Source organism: Carettochelys insculpta, chromosome 5, assembly GCF_033958435.1.
Source record: "Carettochelys insculpta isolate YL-2023 chromosome 5, ASM3395843v1, whole genome shotgun sequence".
NCBI lineage: Eukaryota > Metazoa > Chordata > Testudines > Carettochelyidae > Carettochelys > Carettochelys insculpta.
Window position 1 is genome coordinate 104,351,487 of NC_134141.1, and position 23,362 is coordinate 104,374,848.

The 23,362-nt window shown below is 41.8% G+C and overlaps 2 protein-coding genes and 1 long non-coding RNA gene across 3 annotated transcripts in view; 2 read left to right on the plus strand and 1 right to left on the minus strand.

The window, feature by feature from the left end:
- NUP155 (nucleoporin 155) overlaps window positions 1–7,811 on the plus strand; it is a 57,373-nt gene extending 49,562 nt beyond the window's left edge. Inside the window, exons 34-35 of the mRNA XM_074995641.1 lie at window positions 3,988–4,094; window positions 5,981–7,811. Coding sequence (XP_074851742.1) covers window positions 3,988–4,094; window positions 5,981–6,119 — 246 coding nt within the window. The 3' untranslated portion in view covers window positions 6,120–7,811. The remainder of the gene's footprint in view (window positions 1–3,987; window positions 4,095–5,980) is intronic.
- The window catches only part of LOC142013801 (uncharacterized), a 30,204-nt gene extending 13,686 nt beyond the window's left edge, over window positions 1–16,518 (minus strand). Inside the window, exon 1 of the long non-coding RNA XR_012645789.1 lies at window positions 16,248–16,518. This is a non-coding gene — a long non-coding RNA (uncharacterized LOC142013801). The remainder of the gene's footprint in view (window positions 1–16,247) is intronic.
- A 140-nt stretch (window positions 16,519–16,658) lies between these two features.
- Window positions 16,659–23,362, plus strand: part of CPLANE1 (ciliogenesis and planar polarity effector complex subunit 1) — a 166,032-nt gene continuing 159,328 nt past the window's right edge. Inside the window, exons 1-4 of the mRNA XM_074995640.1 lie at window positions 16,659–16,853; window positions 17,390–17,545; window positions 19,310–19,445; window positions 19,657–19,776. Of these exons, the coding sequence (XP_074851741.1) occupies window positions 17,465–17,545; window positions 19,310–19,445; window positions 19,657–19,776 (337 nt within the window). The 5' untranslated portion in view covers window positions 16,659–16,853; window positions 17,390–17,464. The remainder of the gene's footprint in view (window positions 16,854–17,389; window positions 17,546–19,309; window positions 19,446–19,656; window positions 19,777–23,362) is intronic.

The following is a 23,362-nucleotide window of genomic DNA, read 5'->3' on the forward strand; positions in this document are numbered from 1 at the left end:
TTTAAATCTGCTTCGGTACGCAATGACTGGAAGATGGCCAATATAACGCCAATATTTAAAAAAGGCTCCAGAGGAGACCCTGCCAATTGTAGACCGATAAGTCTAACATCAGTACCAGGCAAATTAGTAGAAACAATAGTAAAGAATAAAATTGCAAGGCACGTAGAAGAGCACGAATTGTTGGGCAAAAGTCAGCATGGTTTCTGCAGAGGGAAGTCGTGTCTAACTAATCTATTAGAATTCTTGGAAGGGGTTAATAAACATGTGGACAAGGGGCACCCACTGGACATAATATACCTAGATTTCCAGAAAGCCTTTGACACGGTCCCACACCAAAGGCTTTTATGTAAATTAGGTGGTCATGGGATAGGAGGAAGGATCCTTTCATAGATCGGGAATTGGTTAAATGACAGAAAACAAAGGGTTGGAATAAATGGTAAATTTTCACAATGGAGGGGGGTAACTAGTGGTGTTCCCCAGGGGTCAGTCCTGGGACCAATCCTGTTCAACTTGTTCATCAATGATCTAGAAAATGAGGTAAGCAGTGAGGTGGCAAAGTTTGCAGATGACACCAAGTTGTTCAGGACAGTCAAAACCAAAAGGGATTGTGAAGAACTACAAAAAGATCTCAGCAAACTGAGTGATTGGGCAGCAAAATGGCAAATGAAATTTAATGTGGGTAAGTGTAAGGTAATGCACATTGGAAAAAATAACCCAAATTACACGTACAACATGATGGGGTCAAATTTAGCTACGACAGATCAGGAAAGGGATCTTGGAGTTATAGTGGATAGTTCTCTGAAGACATCCACGCAGTGTGCAGCGTTAGTTAGTAAAGCAAATAGGATGTTAGGAATTACTAAAAAAAGGGATAGATAATAAGACAAAAGATATCATACTTCACCTATATAAAACTATGGTACGCCCACATCTTGAGTACTGTGTGCAGATGTGGTCTCCTCACCTCAAAAAAGATATATTGGCATTAGAAAAGGTTCAGAAAAGGGCGACTAAGATGATTAGGGGTTTGGAACGGGTCCCATATGGGGAGAGGCTAGAGAGACTGGGACTTTTCAGTCTGGAAAAGAGGCGATTGAGGGGCGATATGATAGAGGTATATAAAATCATGAATGGTGTGGAGAAAGTGAATATAGAAAAATTATTTACCTTTTCCCATAATACAAGAACTAGGGGACACCAAATGAAATTGCTGGGTAGTAGGTTCAAAACTAATAAAAGGAAATTTTTCTTCACACAGCGCACAGTCAACCTGTGGAACTCCTTGCCGGAGGAGGCTGTGAAGGCCAGGACTCTATTAGGGTTTAAAAAAGAGCTCGATAAATTTTTGCAGGTTAGGTCCATAAATGGCTATTAGCCAGGGGTAAGTATGGTGCCCTAGCCTTCAGTACAAGGGCAGGAGATGGATGGCAGGAGATAAATCTATACTTGATCATTGTCTTCTGTTCTCCTTCTCTGGGGCACCTGGCATTGGCCACTGTCGGCAGACGGGATACTGGGCTGGATGGACCTTTGGTCTGACCCAGTATGGCCATTCTTGTGTTCTTATGTTCTTATGCTGAAAAGCAGCTAGGCTGTTTGTTTTGTGTTCGGTTTTGCACAGTAACAGGAGGGGTCAGGTTACCACTTAATCAATTACTTTGTTTATTTATCTAACACATTAATCTCTTACTGTTATAATGTTGCTTTGTTTGTTTACCTACCGAGTTAAGCTCTTGTGGTTACAATTGTTACAAGGTTTATACTTTGATTACAAATAGCTAGCATACACTCTAATTCATAAATCTATACTTGTTAAATGCTCGCAAAAGAAATGAAAAGTAAAATACCTAGCAGGTCTTATCCTCACCCCTGCATTACCAAAGTGGCTTGGCCAGTTTTCCTCTCAATCCCTTGGGAAGAAGTCCTTTGTCCTTTTTTTTCCAGGAGTCGAGCATCCTCGGGGATGTGGGGAGACCCCCACCCTCCTGTCCGGCAGGAAAGATGATTGGAGCTCAAATAGGGGGTCTGCCAGACCCTTCTTTTATACCCATTGGGTCACGTAGGCTTCTTCCTTGGTTTAATTGAATTAAACTGTCTGATACTGGTCCTCACAGGGAGTTCAAGGGTGTAGCTCACACCTGTGAGGTAGACAGTTAGGGGCATTTGTGTCTTAATGGGCCAGGACATTTTCCTCCTGTCTGTGACAAGTGTCCTGACAAATCAACTGATGGTAATTAGCCCAGGGCAGTCCAAGGCTGGCTGTTAATTAGCCCATTGTTCTTAGTTTTGCTCTGGGAGCTTCAGAGACCTGGCTAAAATAAGCCCATCTGTGCTCTCGGGCATTCCAGGGCTGGGCTATTCATTTTAACCCTTCCGTGCTCTGAAGCACCTAGGGAAGGCAAGATGGAGTACAGTAAAAGAGGGGGGGTTCTGTCTGGCTACAATCACCCAGCCTGAGTGCCAACCTGAGTGCCAAAAACAGATACCATCAGATTTCCTCCCTCAGTTCTCCAGGCATGTGCCCTCCTCTAGAGTATTAACACACAATTATACCATGGACATGCGGGTGTACTACATAGGGAACTTCACTGTGTAAGCTCATTAATACGTCCACTCATCCCTCTGTGTGGAGAGGAATATGCACACTTGGGGTAACCAAACTGAGATTTCCCCCACCCCAGCCCAACCCCACAGATCACTTAAGGCAAGCCAGTTTAGGTAAATTATAAAACAAGTTTATTAACTACAAAAAAAATAAAGTGATAGCAAACAGATCAAAGCAGATTACCTAGCAAATAAAACCACAAATTTAGCCTAAAATACTATAAAGGTTGGACATTTTAGCTGTTTCTCACCCTAACTGATTTTATCAGGAGGCTTGCGGATTCTCAAGCTGCATTTGCTTAACAACATGGAGTCTTCACTCCCATTCCAAGTAGGGATGTAAAATTCCATTTAATTAGCTAACTGTTTAAATGATAGATTTAACCTGTCTGGAGCTCCTGTCTGGCGCATCCCTGTCCATGGCAGCCACAGGCACACTGTGAAAAGGGAAAGTCCAGCCTCTCCTCCTTCCCCCTGGTTCCTGGGCTGCGGTAGGTGCAGAGTCTGTTCCAATCCCTGTCAGTTAAACATTAACATTTCTAGTTCCAAGTCATTTTCCTTAGAAGCTTCACTGAGCTGTTGAGTTGTGGGAGAATGATGATATCACTATTTGTCTTATATAGCTTTTACATGGTGGGACAATTCCTGGACAGCTTGTAGAAGAATAGAGGTACCAAAATGGAGATCAATGCCATTTGATCTGATCACATTCCTGGATGAATCATACCTGCTATTACTTACAGGGTTTTGTGCAAGGTCCTTGTGACGTGAATATGGGGTGGAGCGTGGGCTATCACTTCTAATAAAGTCTAGCAGTCTGCTTCAGTCTCCTGACTCTGTTTGTGGAGGCAGCATGATGTAGAGCTGCCCCTCTTCATTGTCCCAGGCCTTTCTGCCTCCCCTCTCCTGTCCCTAATCTCTCCTTAACAGAATAAACAATACTTGTTATAGGCTGCAGCAGTGATTGCCTGTCTCCATTATTAGGAGCTGTAGCAGCTACATGTGGGTGTGATCAAGCTCCTTCCCTGAAAAAAAGGAGATGTCTATGCTCAGTATATCGTTTGTAGACCGCCCCGCCCCCCCATACCATATTCTACCAAACTATTCAGTATCATAGGGTATTTGGTATTATTCAAAATCTAATATTTACAATACTGTTTTAATGGGTTTTGTATTGTTTATCATTTCAGCAGTGGAAACCCATGCAAGTAAACTTAACATCAAATTTTCACTCTTTCCATTGTTTTTGCTGTAATAAATCAAACATTTTAAAATAGTGTATTAATGCAATTTTTAGGTATTGACATTGTCCATATTTCTATATTGATGAATCAGAATTAATTTTGTACTGCCTCGCTAATTTTGATGTAATCTTTCTTTTAGGACCCATACTGGAATAGACTTAAAAAGCCTTTACATCTTTTGGAATGTATTCATGTATTATTATCCGGATATGTACAAGATCCCAACAAAGTGCTTAACTTTGAGAGGTAATTATGAACTATAAACAAGTGTTGCACAAAACTTCAAGATGCTCTTGCATTATTTGTTTTGGAAGCTCCAAAGCCCTTTGGGTCAGTGATTTTAAAATCCATCTCAGATCAGAATCGCCAAAGGTGATTGAGAACAACAAGAAGTCCTGTGGCACCTTGTTGACTAACATATTTTGGAGCATTAAGCTTTTGTGGGCAAAGACGCATCTGATGAAGCGGGTCTTTGCCCACAAAAGCTTAACGCTTCAAAATATCTGTTAGTCTACAAGTTGCCACAGGGCTTCTTTTTGTTCTCGAAGATACAGACTAACACGGCTACCTCTCTGATACAAAAGTGCTTGTTAATTCTTCAGAGGTGTATATAGATGGGAGATCCAGTTTTAGGTGATGCAGTGTTTTAATGATGATTATGATGCTGGTTTATAAATAAATTGTCTCACTTTTAAGTAAATGTTGTTAGTTCTTTTAAAATATGAACTCCCACAAGTTACATCAAAAATTGGCTTCTTCTCGAAGCTTCATGTTAAGGGATCAGATTTACAGTGATTGCAATAGATCTTTAGTGGTAACTGGCCCTCTGCAAACAGCTTTCAACCATATATGATGCAGTTACAATATTTTTGGTGTATATTTTATAAAACTATTTTGAAATTATGTTTCTCAACTATTGATGAATCTTAACTAAAGTCCATAGTTATATGAAGAATTTACTTAGGAGTGATGTAATCTTGGTCCCGTGGCAATAATGGGGAATTTTGCTATTGAATTTGATGGGGCTAAGATTTTACCTGTGCAGCATGAATTCTACCCTTAGAAATAGTTCCTCTAGAACAGTGGTGTGCAAGCTTTTTTTACGTCAGGCCCCCCTTTTCATCCCTGCAGTTAGCAGCCCCCACCTACTCCTGCAACCTGTCTAATGTAATCCACATTGATAGAAATTTCACTTATGTTCATATGGAAAAAAGTCTTTTAGCATTGGTAATAAGCATGCAGAATGTAAAAATTCTTAATCGGTATATAAATGTGAATATACATACATATTTCAACACTTTTAATGAGATGGATGATCCAGCAGCCACCAATCTTGCTACGTCCCATCCCCACCCCCCTTACAAAATTTCACACCCACAAGAAGGCCTGTCCCCCACTTTTCACACCTCTGCTGTAGAACAGAATTCAGGTACTTAGGTGGTGCAGTGGAGAGAAACTGGCAGTAAATCTCTCCATACAGTGCCCTTTCTGGGAAATGAAGACTGTTTCCCAGGACTGACAATTCTTTTACAAGCATAGGATTTCTCTGAAATAAATATAATAAGAAAAGCATTATCATTTATATTTTCAACTATTTTAGGCTTCCCCTTTCTGCTACATCTGATTATTTTCAACTTTTTCCATTCTCTTTTGTATATGTAAATGTGCTTTTCTTTATAAATTTTACAGTCAAGTTCACAAATTTCACTTAAGTAGTTTTTTTCAAAATGTTGTTTGCTGACAAGTCAGCATAGTTCTTCCAAGGCATCCCTGAGCGAAGTGAGATTTATTTATTGTTATTTAATAGATTAAAAATATTAGAAATCACTCAACAAATACTTCATTTGAACTGACAAGAGCTATGAATTTCGTTTTTTGAATTGTTGCAATTGTTAGCTGAATAAAATTGTTTATTGAATCAATTCCCCGGTGTGCTTTAGTTACAAATATTAGATGTATAATATTTGTCTGTCTTTACTATATGTTAAATTTAAACTTGGCTGATTTTGGTTTTTGTTGTTTATAGATTATTCCATTACGATCTGAAGAAATTCCAATTCCTTTTCTTAAATTAACTTTAATAAACACAAGCCAAAATGAGGTTCCTGACAATTTTTTTTTCTTCCTCACAGACGACGATTCACAAATGTATGTTTGGATGCTGTCAGTTGCTACCTTGTTGAACTTCAATCTATGAGCCCCACGCTAACAGTGCAGACCACTATCGGCAATTTTAAATCTTTACAGGCAAAATTAGAACGGCTTCATTGACTAATATGATGAAAAACCGTTAATCCAGAGAAAAATGAACTGTTAAATGGAAGCTCAGATGTCAACACTGGAATCTGGAATAAGTAATGCTTGGAAGTGGGAGAAAATTAAAGCTCCTGCTGCAATTGATTATTTGTGTGTTCTATTCTGTTACTAATTTACAGTTATCTACTGATAGTAGAATGTATATTTGCCAAATTGTGGATTCCTTTTGCTACTACCATATTTTTCTAATAGAAAACATTTTATACTGTTGAAATAAGATACTTTGTATAATTACTCCCTCGAGGATTAAATGTATTTGGAAACCTTTTTTTCTTTTTCTTTCGTTTTTTTAATAAACTAAACATAATTTATGTAATACACTGGAGAAAATAGTGGGATGCAATATCATAAGTGCTCATACACTTATGCTCTTTGTTGCTGTTTGACAAATATGAAAACATGAAAAAAAGGTGCTGGCAAGAGGTAAGAAGAATAAATTGGAAAAAAAAAAAAGTTGTCACTGGCCTCAGGCCTGTTTACATAGAGTTAGTAACACAGTCTTAAAACAATCTCTGTATGCTATTGTGTATCATGGCTGACATTTTGATAAAGACAAGATGTTCCGAGCTACTATTTGCCAAAAAATTGCCACCATCGTGGAATTATTAGGACAGTGTTTCAGAAACTAAAAACCTAATTTAGCGGATATGGGTAGGGAAGAAATACACTCTTGGAATCCCAACAAACATTCTCTCCAATTTTTTTTTTTTCCATTAGTATGTTATGCTTTGTTCAACTCAATTTTTTCCCTGAAAATCTCACAATGTGTAGAAGAGCTGCATTCCAAAAAAACACAACTGCTAGCTATCTCCACCACATGAACTTTGAATGCAAGTCTGCCTCCATTTCTAAAAGGTACAAGGTTGAAGAGTCCTGTATATTTACAACTGTCGGATCAACCTATGAAAGTTACCTCTTAGCTTGCTACAGTCAACAAGACCTGTAAATGTTTCATTTTTGTTCTATAAACAGATATTAGAACGACCAAAAGAACTAAAACAGTCCAAACTACAACTGTGCATCCATACTAAATAGATCCAGTAAGAGATCTTGCATAAACTGGAAATCACTTCTGTCCCACATTGTGCTCTCAGAGCCATCTCCCTTTTTAGGCTGTGTACACACTATGGCTATATGTATGGCCACAGCCTTTGAGATGAAATCAAATTTAAAGGAGTTAGCTCAACATTAAAACATCTGTCTTCACTGTAAATGTCATAGCTCGATTTAGTCTGCCTGCTATATCGAAAATAAAATGTCGATATTAACAGACGGATATAGCATCAATCTCAAGTTTACAATGTTGAATAAAGGCTAATGTGGAAGCACCATGTCTTTCATTTGAATTTATTAACCTCCACAAGTATTCTCTATGAATCCCACAATGCTACGTATTGCACCTGGCTCTCAGCTCCCTGCTACTAGCAACAGTGGGGAAATTGACCAAGGCTGCTGCACTGCCAGTTTCACAGGTCCCCCAAGCTGCAGGGACCTAGGAAACTGACAGTGCAGCTACACCTGGCTTCTGGCTCAGAATGCAGGGCTGAGGGAATTGTGGGATAGGTTCCCACAATGCACTGCTACAACAGTCTATGTTTGGTGATTTCAGTGTGGAAACAATGACAAATTTTTTGGGATTCTGTGGGAAGTGAGGGTACTCAAAATCAAACTTTAAAAAAGGCATTATAAAATCTATTTTTAATAAATTAAAATTTATCTTGTAGTGTAGACATAGCCATAGTCTTCCTTGAGGAACTTCACTTTTAATACCTTACTGATTTTTTTTCTTATTTTGCTTTTCCAAAAGTATTTCATTTGGCATAAAGCTCAACTGTCTCCTGAAAAGTAAAAGAGAAGAATTACAGGTTCAGTCACCCATACAAAAGAAAATGCTTCCTAAAAACCAATCAATAGCCATTACATTTTAAATATAACTAGTGATTGGGTGATATTTAGCATGCCTCAGAACTTAATTTATTTAGAGAAGACCTCTGGACCTTTTCCTCTCAAATCACTAAGTACACTCAGGATTCTGGTTTCTGTATTCCACCAAAACATGCTGCTTTTCTTCCAGCAAATAAACTCTAAAATTCCAGCCCTCAGCTTTAACTGTACACAAAAATGATACTGATATTTTAATCCTGTTTTTGATCCCAGACCGTATAACAGTGGTAATACCTCACAATGGGCTGATCTACACTAGCTGCCTCCTTCAAAGGGGGCATGTAAATGAGCATGCTCAGTGAATAGCAATGAGGTGCTGCGCTGCATATGCTGCACATCATTAGCATAATTCTTGCCACATGAGCTTCAAAGTTGCTAACTTCTAAGTACTGGCAAGCAGTCTAGCCTCAGGCACTTTAAAGTACCCGTGCAACTCTGAAGTTCCCTTATTCCCAAAACATTGTGTGGGTATTTAAAAGTGCCCACGGCTAGACTGCTTGCTGGTGCTTCAAAGTTAACAACTTCAAAGTTAGTGCCATGAGAATTATGCTAATGAGGTGCTGCACCTCACTGCTATTTACCAAGTAGGCTCATTTACATGCCCCCTTCAAAGAATGGGGCTAGTGTAGATGAGCCCAACCTGTTTTAAATACATTGGGTTCCCCCATGAACTGAGGAAGTATTGGAAAAAGATACAGCAACCCTTATGGCACTATTTTCTTTAAGGTTAATCTCAATTCTCCGCTAAAGGGACAGAAGCACTCATTTTCTGCTGATCACTATGCACTGGCATTTTGTGTATTTGTCTACTGTTATTTCAATAAATGTGCAGTTTCTACTTTTTAAATTTTCCAAAAGAAAAAAAAATGTAATGAGAGTTAGCCTTTATTTTCAGCCTCACTTGTTAACTGACCATACTCTCACACCCAAGTTACGCCTCCTGCCAGTTTTTATTTCCACATATTTGTTTTGAGGACAGTCACTCACTACAAATGAGACAGAGTGGAGAGCTGGATGTATCCCAAATATATATGTCTGTCCATTTCTTTTGAAAATTTCATTACTAGTCATCCTTGCCATTTTTTAGTGCTGTGGTCAAGAGTTCACCATGACAGATGATGGAAAGTTTTCTCAACCACTCAAATAAAAAGAGAATATGCATGATTCAACAGTGAGTGAAGAGGATGGATACTTGTTAAAGGTGGGGTGAAAGTAACAAATTTCTTACAGGTAGTGTCTTTTCACACACACACAACTCTTGTTGGGGGTGCGCAGGAAGGGGTGGGGAAGACAGAATCTGTAAGAAATTTAAGTAGGGGGTGGAAGGTAGGGGGTTCAGGGCAGGGGATTGGGGACTGTGAGGTGGAGTGAGTTGGGACAGAGGTGCTGGGGAGGGAGTTGGCTGCAGCCTAGAGGGCATGAAGGAGAGACAGGGCAGGAGGGCCATGTGGGGGGGACCAGGCTGGGGAGTGAGAGGAGGAGTGTGTGGTGGGGACCCCAGAGCCCAGGTTACCTGCTGCTGCCAAAGGGCTGTCTTCAGGAGAGTTCCTGAGCACACACAGTGCACCCCAGGCAGCAATTCCTGCAAAGATTAACACTATGCCTGCTCTCAGAAGTATACTACAGGCAACTCTTGAATTGCACACCAAGGTGCACCCTTTACTTTCACCTCTGGTTAAAGGTGAAATAGACAAAAAAGATAATACTGGCATGATTAATTACATTTTTTAAATTCTAAATTAATTTTTCATTTAAAAAGTTGTATACTGGGAAAGACAGACACATTTGGTTCTGTACTGAGCCATATTTGGGTTGCCTACCCCTGCTTTTGAAGCTCTTCACAGTCTCACTGAAATCCCTTTCTCCAGATCATTTATAAATATGTTGAATAGGCTTGATCCCAGTATGGACCCATGGGGGACACTGATAGTTACCTCTCTACATTCTGAAAACTGACCATTTCTTCCTACCCTTTGTTTCCTTTCTTTTAACCAGTTAGCAATTCATGACAGGACATTCCCTCTTATCCCATGATAGCTTACTTTCACTAACAGCCTTAATAAGGGACCTTGTCAAAGACCTTTTGGATATCTGAGTACACCATATCCTTTAGATCCCCCTTGTTCACATGCTTGTTGACCTACCTCAAAGAATTCTAGTGGATTGGTGAGACATGATTTCCCCTTCCAGAAACCATATTGACTTTCCCCCAACAAATTAAGTTCATGTATGTATCTGACAATTCTGTTTTTTACTCTAGTTTCAACCAATGTGCCTGGTACTGAAATTAGACATACTGGCCTGTAATTACCAGGATCACCTCTAGAACTCTTTTTAAAAATTGGTGTCATATTAGCTATCCTTCAGTCATTTGGTACAGAAAATGATTTAAAAGATAGGGTACAAACCAAAGTTGGTGGCTCCACAATTTCACATTTGAGTTCTTCCAGAACTCTTGGATGCATGCCATCTAGTCCTGGTTGACTTATTACTATTTAGCCTATCAGTTTATTCCAAAACTTCTTACTAATGACACCTCAATCTCAGACAGTTCCTCAGATTTCTAACCTAAAAACAATGGCTCAGGTTTGGGAATCTTCATCACATCCTCAGCAATGAAGACTAACACAAAGAATTAATTTAGTTTCTTCGCAATGACCTCATCATTCTGGAGTGCTCCTTTAGCATTTTGATTGCCGAGTGGCTGTTTAGAAGGATTCCTACTTCTGCTGTATTGGGGGTTGGGGTGAGGGGGTGTAGAAGAAGACCCCTTGGAATGTTCCCTGGTAGGCTGATCATGCTACTGACACCCACCTTCTTGCTCTCTGAGGCTCCCCACCAATCTGTCCTGCTGGTCCAGATCCTCTGGTCTCACCCAGCCAAGGCACAGAGTTGGGGTTACTGCCCCCCACAGAGCAATAAAGGCACTGATTTACCATAGCTCTGGGAGCAAGCAGTTCTAGGGCACAGCACCTAAGAATGCAACCCCCAAAAGGGATCAAAACCCAAATAAATTTGTCTCCCTCTTTGCAAAAGATTTGAGGTGAGAAATCTCATTACGCAAGCCCCCATTACCAATGTAAGGGTGATATGCATAATGGTAACCCTCCCCTAGTAATAATCACTTACCCTAGGGTTGATTATAAAGAAAAGAATTGAATTAAGCAACAACAGTAAGATTCAGGTGGTTATAAGTAAAAACAGACAGAACAGTGAGTTAGCAAATTAAAATATACAGCTAGTTCTATTCCACTGAGAATCTAGCTACATGTGAGTTCTTAGCCTAAACAACTGTTCTCAAGTAAAAGCTTCAATTCAGAAATGATAGAAGGATGTAAGTGGTTATAAGTAAAAACAGAACAATGCAAGTTACCAAATTAAAATAAGGCAGACTGAAGACAAAGATAGAGTTCTCATGTCCCTCTTTATACCCTTCCCACGTCCAGGGAATTCCATTTTTCTCTTTGGCTACATCTATCCTACAGTGGTCTTTCAGATGAAGTTCTTCCAGAAGGTCTCTTCCAAAAAATCTTCTTTTAAAAGAGCACTTTCACACACAAAAACGCAGATAGAAAGCTCGATCCGCTCTTTCGATGGAGCGTCCACATAGCCCCTGCTCTTTCAAAAGAACAGGACAGGGATCAAAAAGTCTGGTACCATGAGGACTGCTTTTTTGAAAAAATGGGCCTGCGAGGCATCTACTCATGCTTTTTTTTTTTTTTTAAAGGAGGCATTTTTTACTGATTCGGGAGCAGAAGAGGGCTTCTGGAAGAAGAGCCATGTTCTTTTGATTTCAGATGGAAAGAGTGCATTTTGTGAATGGACACTCCACATGTTCTTTCAAAATAGGGCCTAATTTTCCTAAACAATTTGATAGTGTAGACACAACCTTTGTGTAAAAGTATACTCCAAGATGAAAACTTGCTCTCCATCAAAAGAGCAAGTCTCCTGTCCATGTCCTTTTTAGGCAATCGGCAATTGTCTATCTGCTAATCTCTAGGCTTGTCTACTGAGACTATACACAGCAAAATTCTGCAGATGTAGATTGGAACACATTAAGGCCCTTTGTCAGTTAAATACCGCTGTTCTTGTTAAGTACCCAACAAGCCAACCTTTCACAACAGGCGATGTTGAAGTTTTTACAGAAGCAAGCATTTGGAGTACAAATGCACAAACAAGTATGAGAGGTAGCTGAGTTAATCTGTATCTTCAAAAACAACAGGTCCTGTGGCACATTATAGATTAACAGATATTATGCAGCATAAGCTTTCATGGGCAAAGGCCCGCTTCATCAGATGCTCATCCATCTGATGAAGCGGGTTTTTGCCTATGAAAGCTTATGCTCCAAAATATGTTAATGCACGACAACAGTCCTAACTGCAAATACAAAAATGATACATGCACAAAAATAGGATACACATATCCAGCAAGGGGTATTTTGTCCAAAGCATATCCCAATTATGTATATTTATATTCATAACCCAGATTCCATAAACCTGAGGAGGTCTGTCACATGATGTACTTACAAAAATTTTTTGCTATTACTTTTTTCAACTTTTGGCTAGCTGTTCTCCAAATTCCTTTTTGGCCTTCCTAATTATATTTTTACACCTCGTTTGACAGCGTCTATGTTCCTATTTTCCTCACTAGGATTTAACTTCCACTTTCTATCTCTGTTTCTTTTATTTGTTTGTTAAGCCACAGGGGCATCTTTCTGGTTTTCCGACTAGGCTTTTTTTTTTTTTTTTTTTTTTAAATTTAGAGGTGTACATTTATACTGAGCCTCTTGTACTGTGTCTTTGAAAAGTTCCCATGCAGTTTTCAGTGATTTCACTTTAGGCTCTGTACCATTCAATTTCTGTTTAACTAGCCTTCTAATTTTTTCTATAGTTCCCCCTTCTAAAATTAAATTCCGTCGTGTTGGATTGCTGTGGTTTTTTTCCTGTCACAGGGATGTTCAATTTAATTATATTATGGTCCAGCTATATTCACCTCTTGAACCAGATTCTGCACTCCATTTAGGATTAAACCAAGAATTGCCTCTGCTCTTGTAGGTGTCAGAACCAGCTGTTCCAAAATGCAGGCACTAAAGCTGTCTAGAAACTCTCTCTCTGCATCCCATCCTGACATGTACCCAGTCTGGATGGGGACTGCTGAAATCCCCAATATTACGTATCACAGTGGCCATGTCTACACTAGCCCCAAACTTTGAAATGGCCATGCAAATGGCCATTTTGCAGTTTACTAATGAAGCGCTGAAATGCATATTCAGCGCTTCATTAGCATGCGGGCGGCCGCGGCGCTTCGAAATTGATGCGGCTCGTCCCGACGGGGCTCCTTTTCGAAAGGACCCCGCCTACTTCGAAGTCCCCTTATTCCCATGAGCAGATGGGAATAAGGGGACTTTGAAGTAGGCGGGGTCCTTTCGAAAAGGAGCCCCGTCGGGACGAGCCGCATCAATTTCGAAGCGCCGCGGCCGCCCGCATGCTAATGAAGCGCTGAATATGCATTTCAGCGCTTCATTAGTAAACTGCAAAATGGCCATTTGCGTGTCCATTTCGAAGTTTGGGGCTAGTGTAGACACAGCCAGTGGTAGCCGAGTTAGTCTGTATCTTCAAAAACAACATGAAGTTTGTGGCACCTTCTACACTAACATATTTTGGAGCATAAGCTTTTGTGGGCAGACACACTTCATCAGATAGATGGGAGGGGCGGTTCCCAAGGAGGATCTAAATTTATAGACTCATAAAAACAAGGGAGTCCCAGTGAAGTGGGTCAGAGTTGACAAGGTCAGTTCAGTCATGGAGGACAGCTAATGCGGAGGTATGAACATTAAGAGGAGAAATTGCTTTTGTAATTGAGCAGTCACTCCCAGTTTCTGTTCAATCTTTGGTTGATGGTGTCAAATTCGCAAATGAATTGCAGCTCTACAGTTTCTCTTTGGAGACTATTTTTTAAATCTTTTTGTTGCAGGATGGCTACTTTTAAACCTTCTGTTACTGAGTGTCTAGGGAGATAGAAGTGTTCTCCTACAAGTTTTTGTATGTTACCATTCTGGATATCTGATTTGTGTCCATTTATTCTTTTATGTAGAAACTGCCTAGTTTGGCCAATGTATATTGCACCGGGGCACTGCTAGCACATGATGGTATATATTATATTAGTAGATGTGCAGGTGAATGAGCCCCTAATGGTGTGGCTGATGTGGTTAGGTCCTGTGATGATACTGCTGGTGTAGATATGTGAACAGAATTGGCACCAAAGTTTGTTACAGGGATTGGTTCCAGGTTTAGAGTTACTGTGGTCTGGTCTATAGTTGCTGGTGAGAATTTGTTTCATGCTGGCCTGTAGGTGAGGACTGGCCTGCCTCCCAAGGTCTGTGAGTGAAGGATCACTGTCCAAGATGGGTTGTAGATCATTGATGATGCGCTGAAGAGGTTTTAGCTGAGAGTTGTATGTGATGGCCAGTGGTGTTCTGTTGTTTCCAATATTATGAGGGCTGTTCTTTTTAAAGCCTCTCCAATCTTTCTTAGCATTTCACAGTCACCGACAATGGCCTGTTTAGATGATCGGTAATATATCCTGACTGCTATATCACATTATTAGAATATGGAATCCATAGAGATTCTACGGAACACACTGGTTCATTAAAGATTTTTACTTCATTTGATTCTGTTTTCTTTCATGTGCGGTGCCACTCCCCCACCAGCAAGACATGTTCTGTACTTCCAGCGTATTTGTATTACTTCCATTCATTCCAATAAGTTACTGTGATGCCTATTGTATCAGTACCATAATACCAGGCACTCTACCCAACTTATTATTTAGAGTTCTAGAAATTGTATATAAGCACTTTAAAAACTTATCATGGTTTAGCTGTCTGCCACGATACGTGATTATATGGGACGTTTTTTAATTTGACTGTTTCTCCACAACTCTTACTCTTATTTTATCGTCTTCCATCTTCTCTGTACTAGGTCTTAGAGAATCTCTAAACAGACCTTCTGTTAAGGTATGTCTCTATCCAATCCTTGTGCTCCTCTGCACCTGTCAGCTTTCCCCATCCTTAATTTAAAAACTGCTTTACAACCTTTTTAAGTATCAGTGATTTGGTTTCATTTGGGTTTAGGTGGAGCCCATCCTTCCTGTATAGGCTCCCCCTTTTCCCAAAGTTTGCCTTGCTCCTAATAAATCTAAACTCCTCCTCCCTAAACCATGTCATCCACATACAGCACCTGCAGTTCTGCTTATCTACCTGGGTCTATGTGTAGAATGGGAAGCATGTCAGAGAACATTACTACTGAGGTCCTGGATTTCAGTCTCTGTTAGGCTAAATTTGATCTCCAGGACCTCTCTCCTATCCTTTCCTAGGTCACTGACACCTACATGTAACATGACCCCCTTTTATCTCCCCAGCACTACACAAGGGTCACAGATGACTGCTGCTGCACTCACTAATTTGTCAACCTTGATTACCGGTTTTGGTTCTCTATGCCTTAAATATTGAGTCTGTTCTGTTATGGGTATGGTCTGAAGAAGTGGGTCTGTCCCACGAAAGCTCACCTAATAAATTATTTTGTTAGTCTTTAAAGTGCAACTTGACTTTTTTGTTTTTTTTAGAAGTGGTGGGTGGAACAGGGCTGGGGCACAGGTGGGGAATAAGCCCTGCCATTAGTTTCCACGATAAGAGGGCTCCAGAGAGCTGCAGTCTTGGCACCAGCCACGTAAATCATCACACAGTTCTCCTGGTCAGGGCAACTGCAACTGCCCATGTTTGTAATGAAACAAAGCAGCAGAAATGTAGTACTTTAAAGACTAACAAAACGATTTATTTGGTGATGACCTTTTGTGGGACAGACCCACTTCTTCAGATGAATCATTCTGTTAGTCTTTAAAGTGCCACATTTCTGCTGTTTTGTTTCGTTGAAGTACAGACTAACAGGGCTACCTCTCTGTTACCATGTTTGAAGTGGTTTCCACCACCACCAGATTTGGTCCGTAACCCCCCCGCCCCACCGCAAAGCCTATCCGAAACCAGGACACCACCCAACATACCCAGCTGAAAAGGAGATGCGGAGCTACTACAGGCTTCACTTCTCAGGCGCGCCGAGCTACCGTTGGTGCGGCGCGTTTGCTTACGTGTATATCGAACGTCCGCCTGAGAGAAGGAGGCTGGGGCGCGTGCGCCCTTGCGCTCCGCGTCTGCCCCGCACGCCGACCCAGTGGGTGGTTCTCGTCCTCGGGGAGCCCCCCTGTCAGCATCGCTCCCTCAGGCAGAGCATCCAGCTTGGGAGCGGTGACGCCAGCGCCGATGAGACCTGGCAGCCCAGTGCCCCCAACAAGGAGTAGCCGGAAGTGGTTGGGGGGGAGACCCAGCAGCTTCAGCTAGGCAGCTCTGACGGGAACTAACGTCTCTCTCTCTCTCCCCCCCTTGCACTCCCCTCCCCTTTCGCCCGCAGCTGCGCACTCGGCTCCGGCTCCGGAGTCAAGCCGGCAGCTGGGCTGGGGGCTGACGCTGCTGTAACCGACTGCGCAGCGCAGCCGCTGTGCAAGGAAGGGGTGCGGAGAGTGCGGGGTGGGCACCGGTCCACAGGGACTGTGGCGGGGGTGGCCCTGAGCCGATGGCGGCCGGCTAGCGCTGTGTGGCTGGCGCTCGGACAGCTTGTCCCGCGGGCTCCGGGCCCGTTACGGGTCCCGCTGCTCTAAGACTACAGGACGTTTACGTGCGATGCACCCGCGTCGATAGTAAGAAGCAACGCGCGAAGCCAGTGGTCTGGGGCGGGGACAGGCACGGGCCGGGACTCAGGCGGGAGAGTTCGGTGCCCTTGGTGCGGGGGTGGGGTGCAGATGGAGCAAGTCCTGGGATAGGAGTGAGGGGCTCTCGGTGAAGCGCGTAGGAGACGAGAGGATTCACAGAGTAAAGGGAATTGCGCCGTTGGTGCCAGGGTGGGGTGAAGAGGGGGCAGGTCCTGGGGTACAGGCTAAGGGGCCCTCTGTGAAGACGGTGAGATGAGAGGGGGCCTAAGTTAGGGGCACTAAGTGAAGGGGAGGAAGTCAAAAGCGGGGTGGGTAGGATGCAGGAGTTCTCGGCATCTGGGATCAGTGGGCTGGGGCACTGACTGCCACAGTCCAGCAAATTCCCTGCTTTGGAACTAGTCAGGTTCCAAGGATGCTGGACCAGGGAGGCTCAACCTGTATGTGGAAACTATAATTTTTGTTCTGAGTTTTTATCTTCCACAAATGAAGCTGAAAATCTACAGCTGTCTGTCAATCTCTTACAGATAGATTGGCAGGCCACCCTGCACTCTTGGGCTTTTTTTCTTAAACTGTTGTGGTTATCTGGACTGCTGGTAAGCATGGAGATTAAGCTAGATGTTTTAGTCTCTACCTGTATCAAACATAAGAAACCTTGGCCTCGAATCTCCTGGCTGGGACAGGTGAGAATCTGTAGATTTTAATTCAAACCGACTTGTATATTAAACTGAGTTTTGATTCCGTAACAGTTATTTAGTAACTCAATTTACCAAAAAAAAAAATATCAGTGAATGGTTTACAAATGGCATAGGGTAATTCAGTTAGGAAGCACTGAATTAGTGGATTTATTGCTGCCATTAAAAACAAGAAGTTCTGTGACACCCTACAGACTAACAGATATTTTGGAGCACAAGCTTTTGTGATACCACAGGACTTCTTGTTGTTTTTGAAGACACAGACTAACTGTTACCTCTCTGATACTTGTCATCATTGTTGCAATTATGGTTTGATTCCAAAGGTTCATTATTGCTCATATATCAGATGGTATTTTCATCCTGAGACAGATTATTAACACAATTGAAATTCAAGGCAGTCTTGCCATCAATTTTACGGACTTTCAAAAAGCATTCGTTGGTTTAAATGGAGAAACAGTGTGGAAAGTTGTGAAACAATATGGAATTCCAACAAAATCAACATTGTGAAGGCATTCTGTGTCAACTCAACATGCATTAGAATGGAAAATGGATTGAGCAAACAATTCAGCATTAAGATAGGCATCTCCTTCTCTGTTCATGCTAGTCATCGACTATGCACTAAAGAAACATGACAATGATCCCTGTAGTCTAAATTTGAAAAATGTAAGGCTGTTTGATCTAGAACTGCGGTGTCCATGTCGCAGCATGTGGTGAACAGGACTCCACAGTGTGGTGAATAGTGCCCTTTGCCCTCCCTCTGCACACGCACCCCACCATTTTGTGGGGAAAAGCGCATGACGGCAGCAGCTGGTACAGCACCAGCCGTGGCCTGGAGCAGCTAATGCCACTCCAGCCGTGGAGCTGGCAGGTGAGGGGAGTGGTGGTGGCACGCGTCTCTGGCCATGGGGCCCAGTAGTTAGTGAGGAGGGCTGGTGCACGTTTCCGCCGTGATGCCCGGCAGCTGGGGAGTGACGGGGGTGCTCTAGTAAATCACCAACTGTTGAGGGGCCCTGGTGCCTCACTCTGTGTTTGGTTGGAGAGTGGCAATTGGGATGAAAATTGAAGCGAAAATAAGGAAAGCGGACAATTTCACATATATTGGAACTACCATCAGCCAAGATGGTACCAATTCTGAGGAAATAAGATGCATTAATTAGGAAAAGACGGCATTTGGAAGACTCAGAACCGTCATAATCATAATAATCATAACACACCTCAACTATTCTGACCTTTGTTCAATATCTGAAAATCTTCTAATAATATGCTATGGGGGATACCAAGGACCTTGAGCATAGCACTCCTCTCGTTTATATATACATTACAATAGAGCTTTTCACAAATGTGATCTAACAGTATAATATTTTCTTTCATTGTATCATTTGAGAGAGAGTATGCAATTGTTTAGGGCATGATCCTCCTCCTATTGAGATATGTGGCAAAACTCCCACTGAATTCAGAGCCATAGGATCAGCTCTTTAGGTCCTAATCCTGCACCTTTTAGGAAGTAGTCTTACTCAGGTAAGTGGGAGTACTTGCTTGAACATGATTTGTGGCTTTAGGCTAATTAAAATGATAGTCCAGATTCAACCTTGGCATAAATGAGTGTTGAATTTGGCCCTGTTTTGTAATGCATTTGAGCAAAAAGGTAGAATTGAGGTTTCAGTTTCAACACTGCATTATTTTTGAATACTTAACTGTGAAATAGAAAATGGGTGTCATTTTTGAAAACTGAAATATTTCTCTTTTTAACAGGAAAAAGAAGCTGTTTTTCTTATTGATGATAAATGCATAAGTGAAATTAATTTGTTAACAGGAAAGACGAAGAAAAAAATTCCTAGATTTCAGTCACTATTGAAAAATATTGTCGTGTTAGCAACGTCAAGAAATGGTTAAGTATTTGCTCTAGTTTTTTTTTTCCCATTTAAAATTGCAACAGTTTAAAAACCTACAGTACTTTAGAAGGCCCTGACCATAGCTGTCTCCACACAAACACAGGATCTTGTGCTTCAGAGACACTTTGCAGGATTAGAAACAAAATGGGGAAGAGAATTTTAAATATGTAGTGCAACAATTTAAAAGTCTTTCCCTTCTTAAAACAGGTGCTTGGTTGGCAGGAATACTTACAACAGGAGAACTGTTTCTTTGGAATAAAGACAAGGACTATCTAAAAACTGTGCCAGCAATTGAAGAATCTAGTAAGATGGTTATTGCAGCACAAGGTAGGACTTTACGAATTGTCTTTTTTAATTAAAAATAGAAAACAGATGTTGACAAGAAAGATCATCCTTAAATATTATGTGATACATAGCTAATTTATTTGGTAGAAAAGAGTGTTGCAAATCCATCTTGTACTTTGTGTGTGCTAAGCTAACCCTTAGCAAATCTAAACCTTTTTTATTTACAGAAATGTTAACTACATTTTGGATTTCTAAACTCTTGCAATCCTGTCTTAAATATAATATATTTCTGTGTAGTTTTGACCCTTGCACCCACCATCCAACCATCAGATAGACATATACATCGATCCTTTAATGTTTTAAAGTTCTTTGTTCCTTCTGTTAAAATGTGAGCACTACTTTTGGTTTGAGAGAGTTTACTGGTCACCATTGATCACATGCTTCAGAAGGGAAGACTTGCAGGTGCTCCGCCCAGTAGGATTTTCTAGGTAATCAAGTTTTATACACAACCCAACCCTGATTTAAAAGTGGGAGAATTGTTGGATTTCACCCACGGGAGAGGTAAAGGCATGAGCCTTAACTTCTCAGATAATACCTTCAGTGAGACTGGAAGTGGGGACATAGATGCCCGAAATCTAAAAGTAGCAGGTGTTTCCAGTGTTATGAAGAGTGAACTTGAAGTAGTTTCCATTTGAGGAATTGTGGGTGAACTCAAGCGCAATCATAGGAGAAATTGCAAATGTTAAAAGTAGTGGGGAAGATATCTGTGCCTTCATTGAACTTGCAGCTTGATTCATCTCTTCCTGTGAAAGGTCTTTTCTGAGTCTTTCATGTGGCCATCAATTGGGTTGGGATGAATGAGCAAGCAATTCTCCTTCCCATCAATAATGCTGTGTTTATGTACGTAAGGATCTACCAGTGTAGCATTTGTTCTGCTGATGACAGGATCTTTGACAGATGGAACATCTGATTGTGGAATGTGGTTGGTATCTCTCCTTATGTGTCTGCTTTAAGAGACACTTTCGGGCTGGCACTGTCTCTTCACAACAGGGGTCAAACAAGATGACTCATGGTACAGCTACACTAGGAGACTAGGTCAAATATAGGGTTGATTCATTTTTTTCACGTGCCTGATTTCTTAAAGATGGCCCGTGAAGTTGATGGAATGCTTCCTCATTAGGGTGTGTAGCTTGGACTTTGACAGCAATGCACTGTGGCTACCTATCCCCAAGTTCCTGCTTCCCATCTGCATTGTGGTTTAATCTCTCAGGGTCTGACTGAACAGAAAAGTGCCACGGGTGATTCTGCGTATGTCTCATCAGCCTCCCATAGTGTACTTATGTCTTCCTTCCTTTGGAAATCAATGGCAATCAGTATTTTCCTGCTCTTGTTTTCACTGCATATCTGTGCAGATGCCATTAAAAGGCCAGCATGGACCCTGTCCAGCTTTGAAAAGCCTTAGGTATTGTGAACGCTTAATGCATTGTGTTGCGTTATGTGAAGAGCCAAAACAGCCTTCAGAGTGATGAAGACCCTTAAGAAAGCATGGACAACATGAATGTGAGACGCTGGAGAGGAGGAACAGGAAGATGCTGGCTGGACTCGATGCTTTGTGCACAGTACAGTGTCAGTGGTGGTGCCATGAAACAAGCTCAGGCTGGTGGGACTGCATTGTTCTTCAGATATGGATGATCATAGTGGTTACAAAACTTTTGCATGTGTAAAGCTGCTTTCATGGAACTTTGCAATTTGTTTCCCCCCCACCCATGAAACACAGCAGTACCAAGATGAGACCTACTCTGACAGTTCAGAAGCAAGTGGCAGAAGCTTGTGATGCCAGACAGCTACAGGTCGTAGGCAATCAATTTGAAGTGGGGCTTCAAGTGGGGCTGAAGTGATCCGGGTAGCAAAGGCAATCAATACCCTTTTGTTACAAAGAACAAAGACTCTGGAAAATGCGAAGGACATAGTGGATGGTTTTGCCATGATGGGGTTTCCTAACTGTGGCATGGCTATAGATGGAACTCGCATCCCTATCTTGGCACCAGACCACCTTGCCACAGAGTACATAAATTGCAAGGAATACTTCTCCTCGGTGTTGTAGGTGTTGGTGGATCACAAGTGCTGTTACACTGACATCAGTGTAGGATGGTCAAGAAAGGTTCATGGCATGTGGATCTCTATGAACTGTGGTCTGTTCAGAAAGCTGCAGAAGTGAACTTTCTTCCCACACCAGAAAATCACCATCAGAGACATGGGGATGCCAGTAGTGATCCTGGGAGATTCAGCTGACTTCTTTCTCCTTCAGTGCATGAAGCCATACAAAAGCAACCTGGACTACAGTATGGAGCAGTTCAGTTACAGGCTGAGCAAGTGCAGAATAGTGGTAGAATGTTCCTTTGTTCATGTAAAAGCCAGGTTCAGGAGTTTCCTGCCTTGGCTAGATCGCAGTGAAAGCAACATTCCCCTATGGTGGCAGCCTGCTGTGTGCTCCATAACTTGCATGAGAATCAGAGGGAAAGTTTCATGCCAGGCTCGAGGGTTGCGGCAGATTACCTGTCTGCTAATTATGAGCAACCAGACACCAAGGCAATAAGGAGAGCTCAGCTAGGGGCACTGCTGATCAGAGAGACTTTGCAAAACAGCTTTGAGTGACCATACAGCAGCATGACTGTCATGTCTGTTGCTGAAAGGGAAGTATGATGTGTGCTGGCCTATAAACCCTGTAAAGCTTCTCCCCCTCTCTGTGCAACATAAGCAATAAAGATACTGCTTTTGAGAGCTTAATCTTTTTGTTTAAGGGATAAAATGAATCACATAGTAACAGAGTTTATGGCAGGGGCTTCAGAGGTGGCTACACAAGGGCAAGAGCCATTTTGCAATCACAGGTAGGTGAATGTCAGCCTTCTGCTCTGTGAAATATCCCTGGGAGTGGAATGGGAAGTTGCCCTTGACTCTTCTCCCATCCCACATTCTTGGGTGCTGAGGGTGAAGGTATGGAACATGGTGAGGAAGGCATATGGTTCACCATGGACTGCAGTGGAGCTCTGTGCTCCTGAACCAGGCACCTCAGGAGAGCTATTTGCTACACCATCAGCTTCAACATCTCTTGGGTCTGGACTTCATGCTCCCTGAGCGCCTTCCTGACCTCCACTGTGGTTCTCTTCCATTCATTTAACTACCCGGTCCATGTGAGCAGCTTGTCTGTGCTCCAGGAACATTCTTCCCATGTTAGTTTTCTCCTGATGTATGCCAGTCTAACAGTTGTAGCGGGGTGAAGAGCAATAGTCAAAGAGCCCTCTAGTGTGCATACTGCAATAAGTGGAGGCCAGCCATGAGAGAAATACATTTACTGTAGATTAAAAGTTTTAAAACACACAAACTAGTTTCATTAAAGAGCCTCTTTGGGAAATAGTAGGGATGTTTTAAATACAAGGACAAATTTTTGCTTTTAGGCATTCTCTGTAATGGGTTTTATACAGAGATCTTAAGGGATCAGCTTGACTCAGTTCGTTTCCAGTCATGGTAGGGCACAGATTGGGGTATGCTTTCAAGACTGTGATTCCAAATCAGTTTCTTCAGCTCAGTATTTTGCAAGTGGGCATATGGTAGCTTTTAGGGCTGAGGC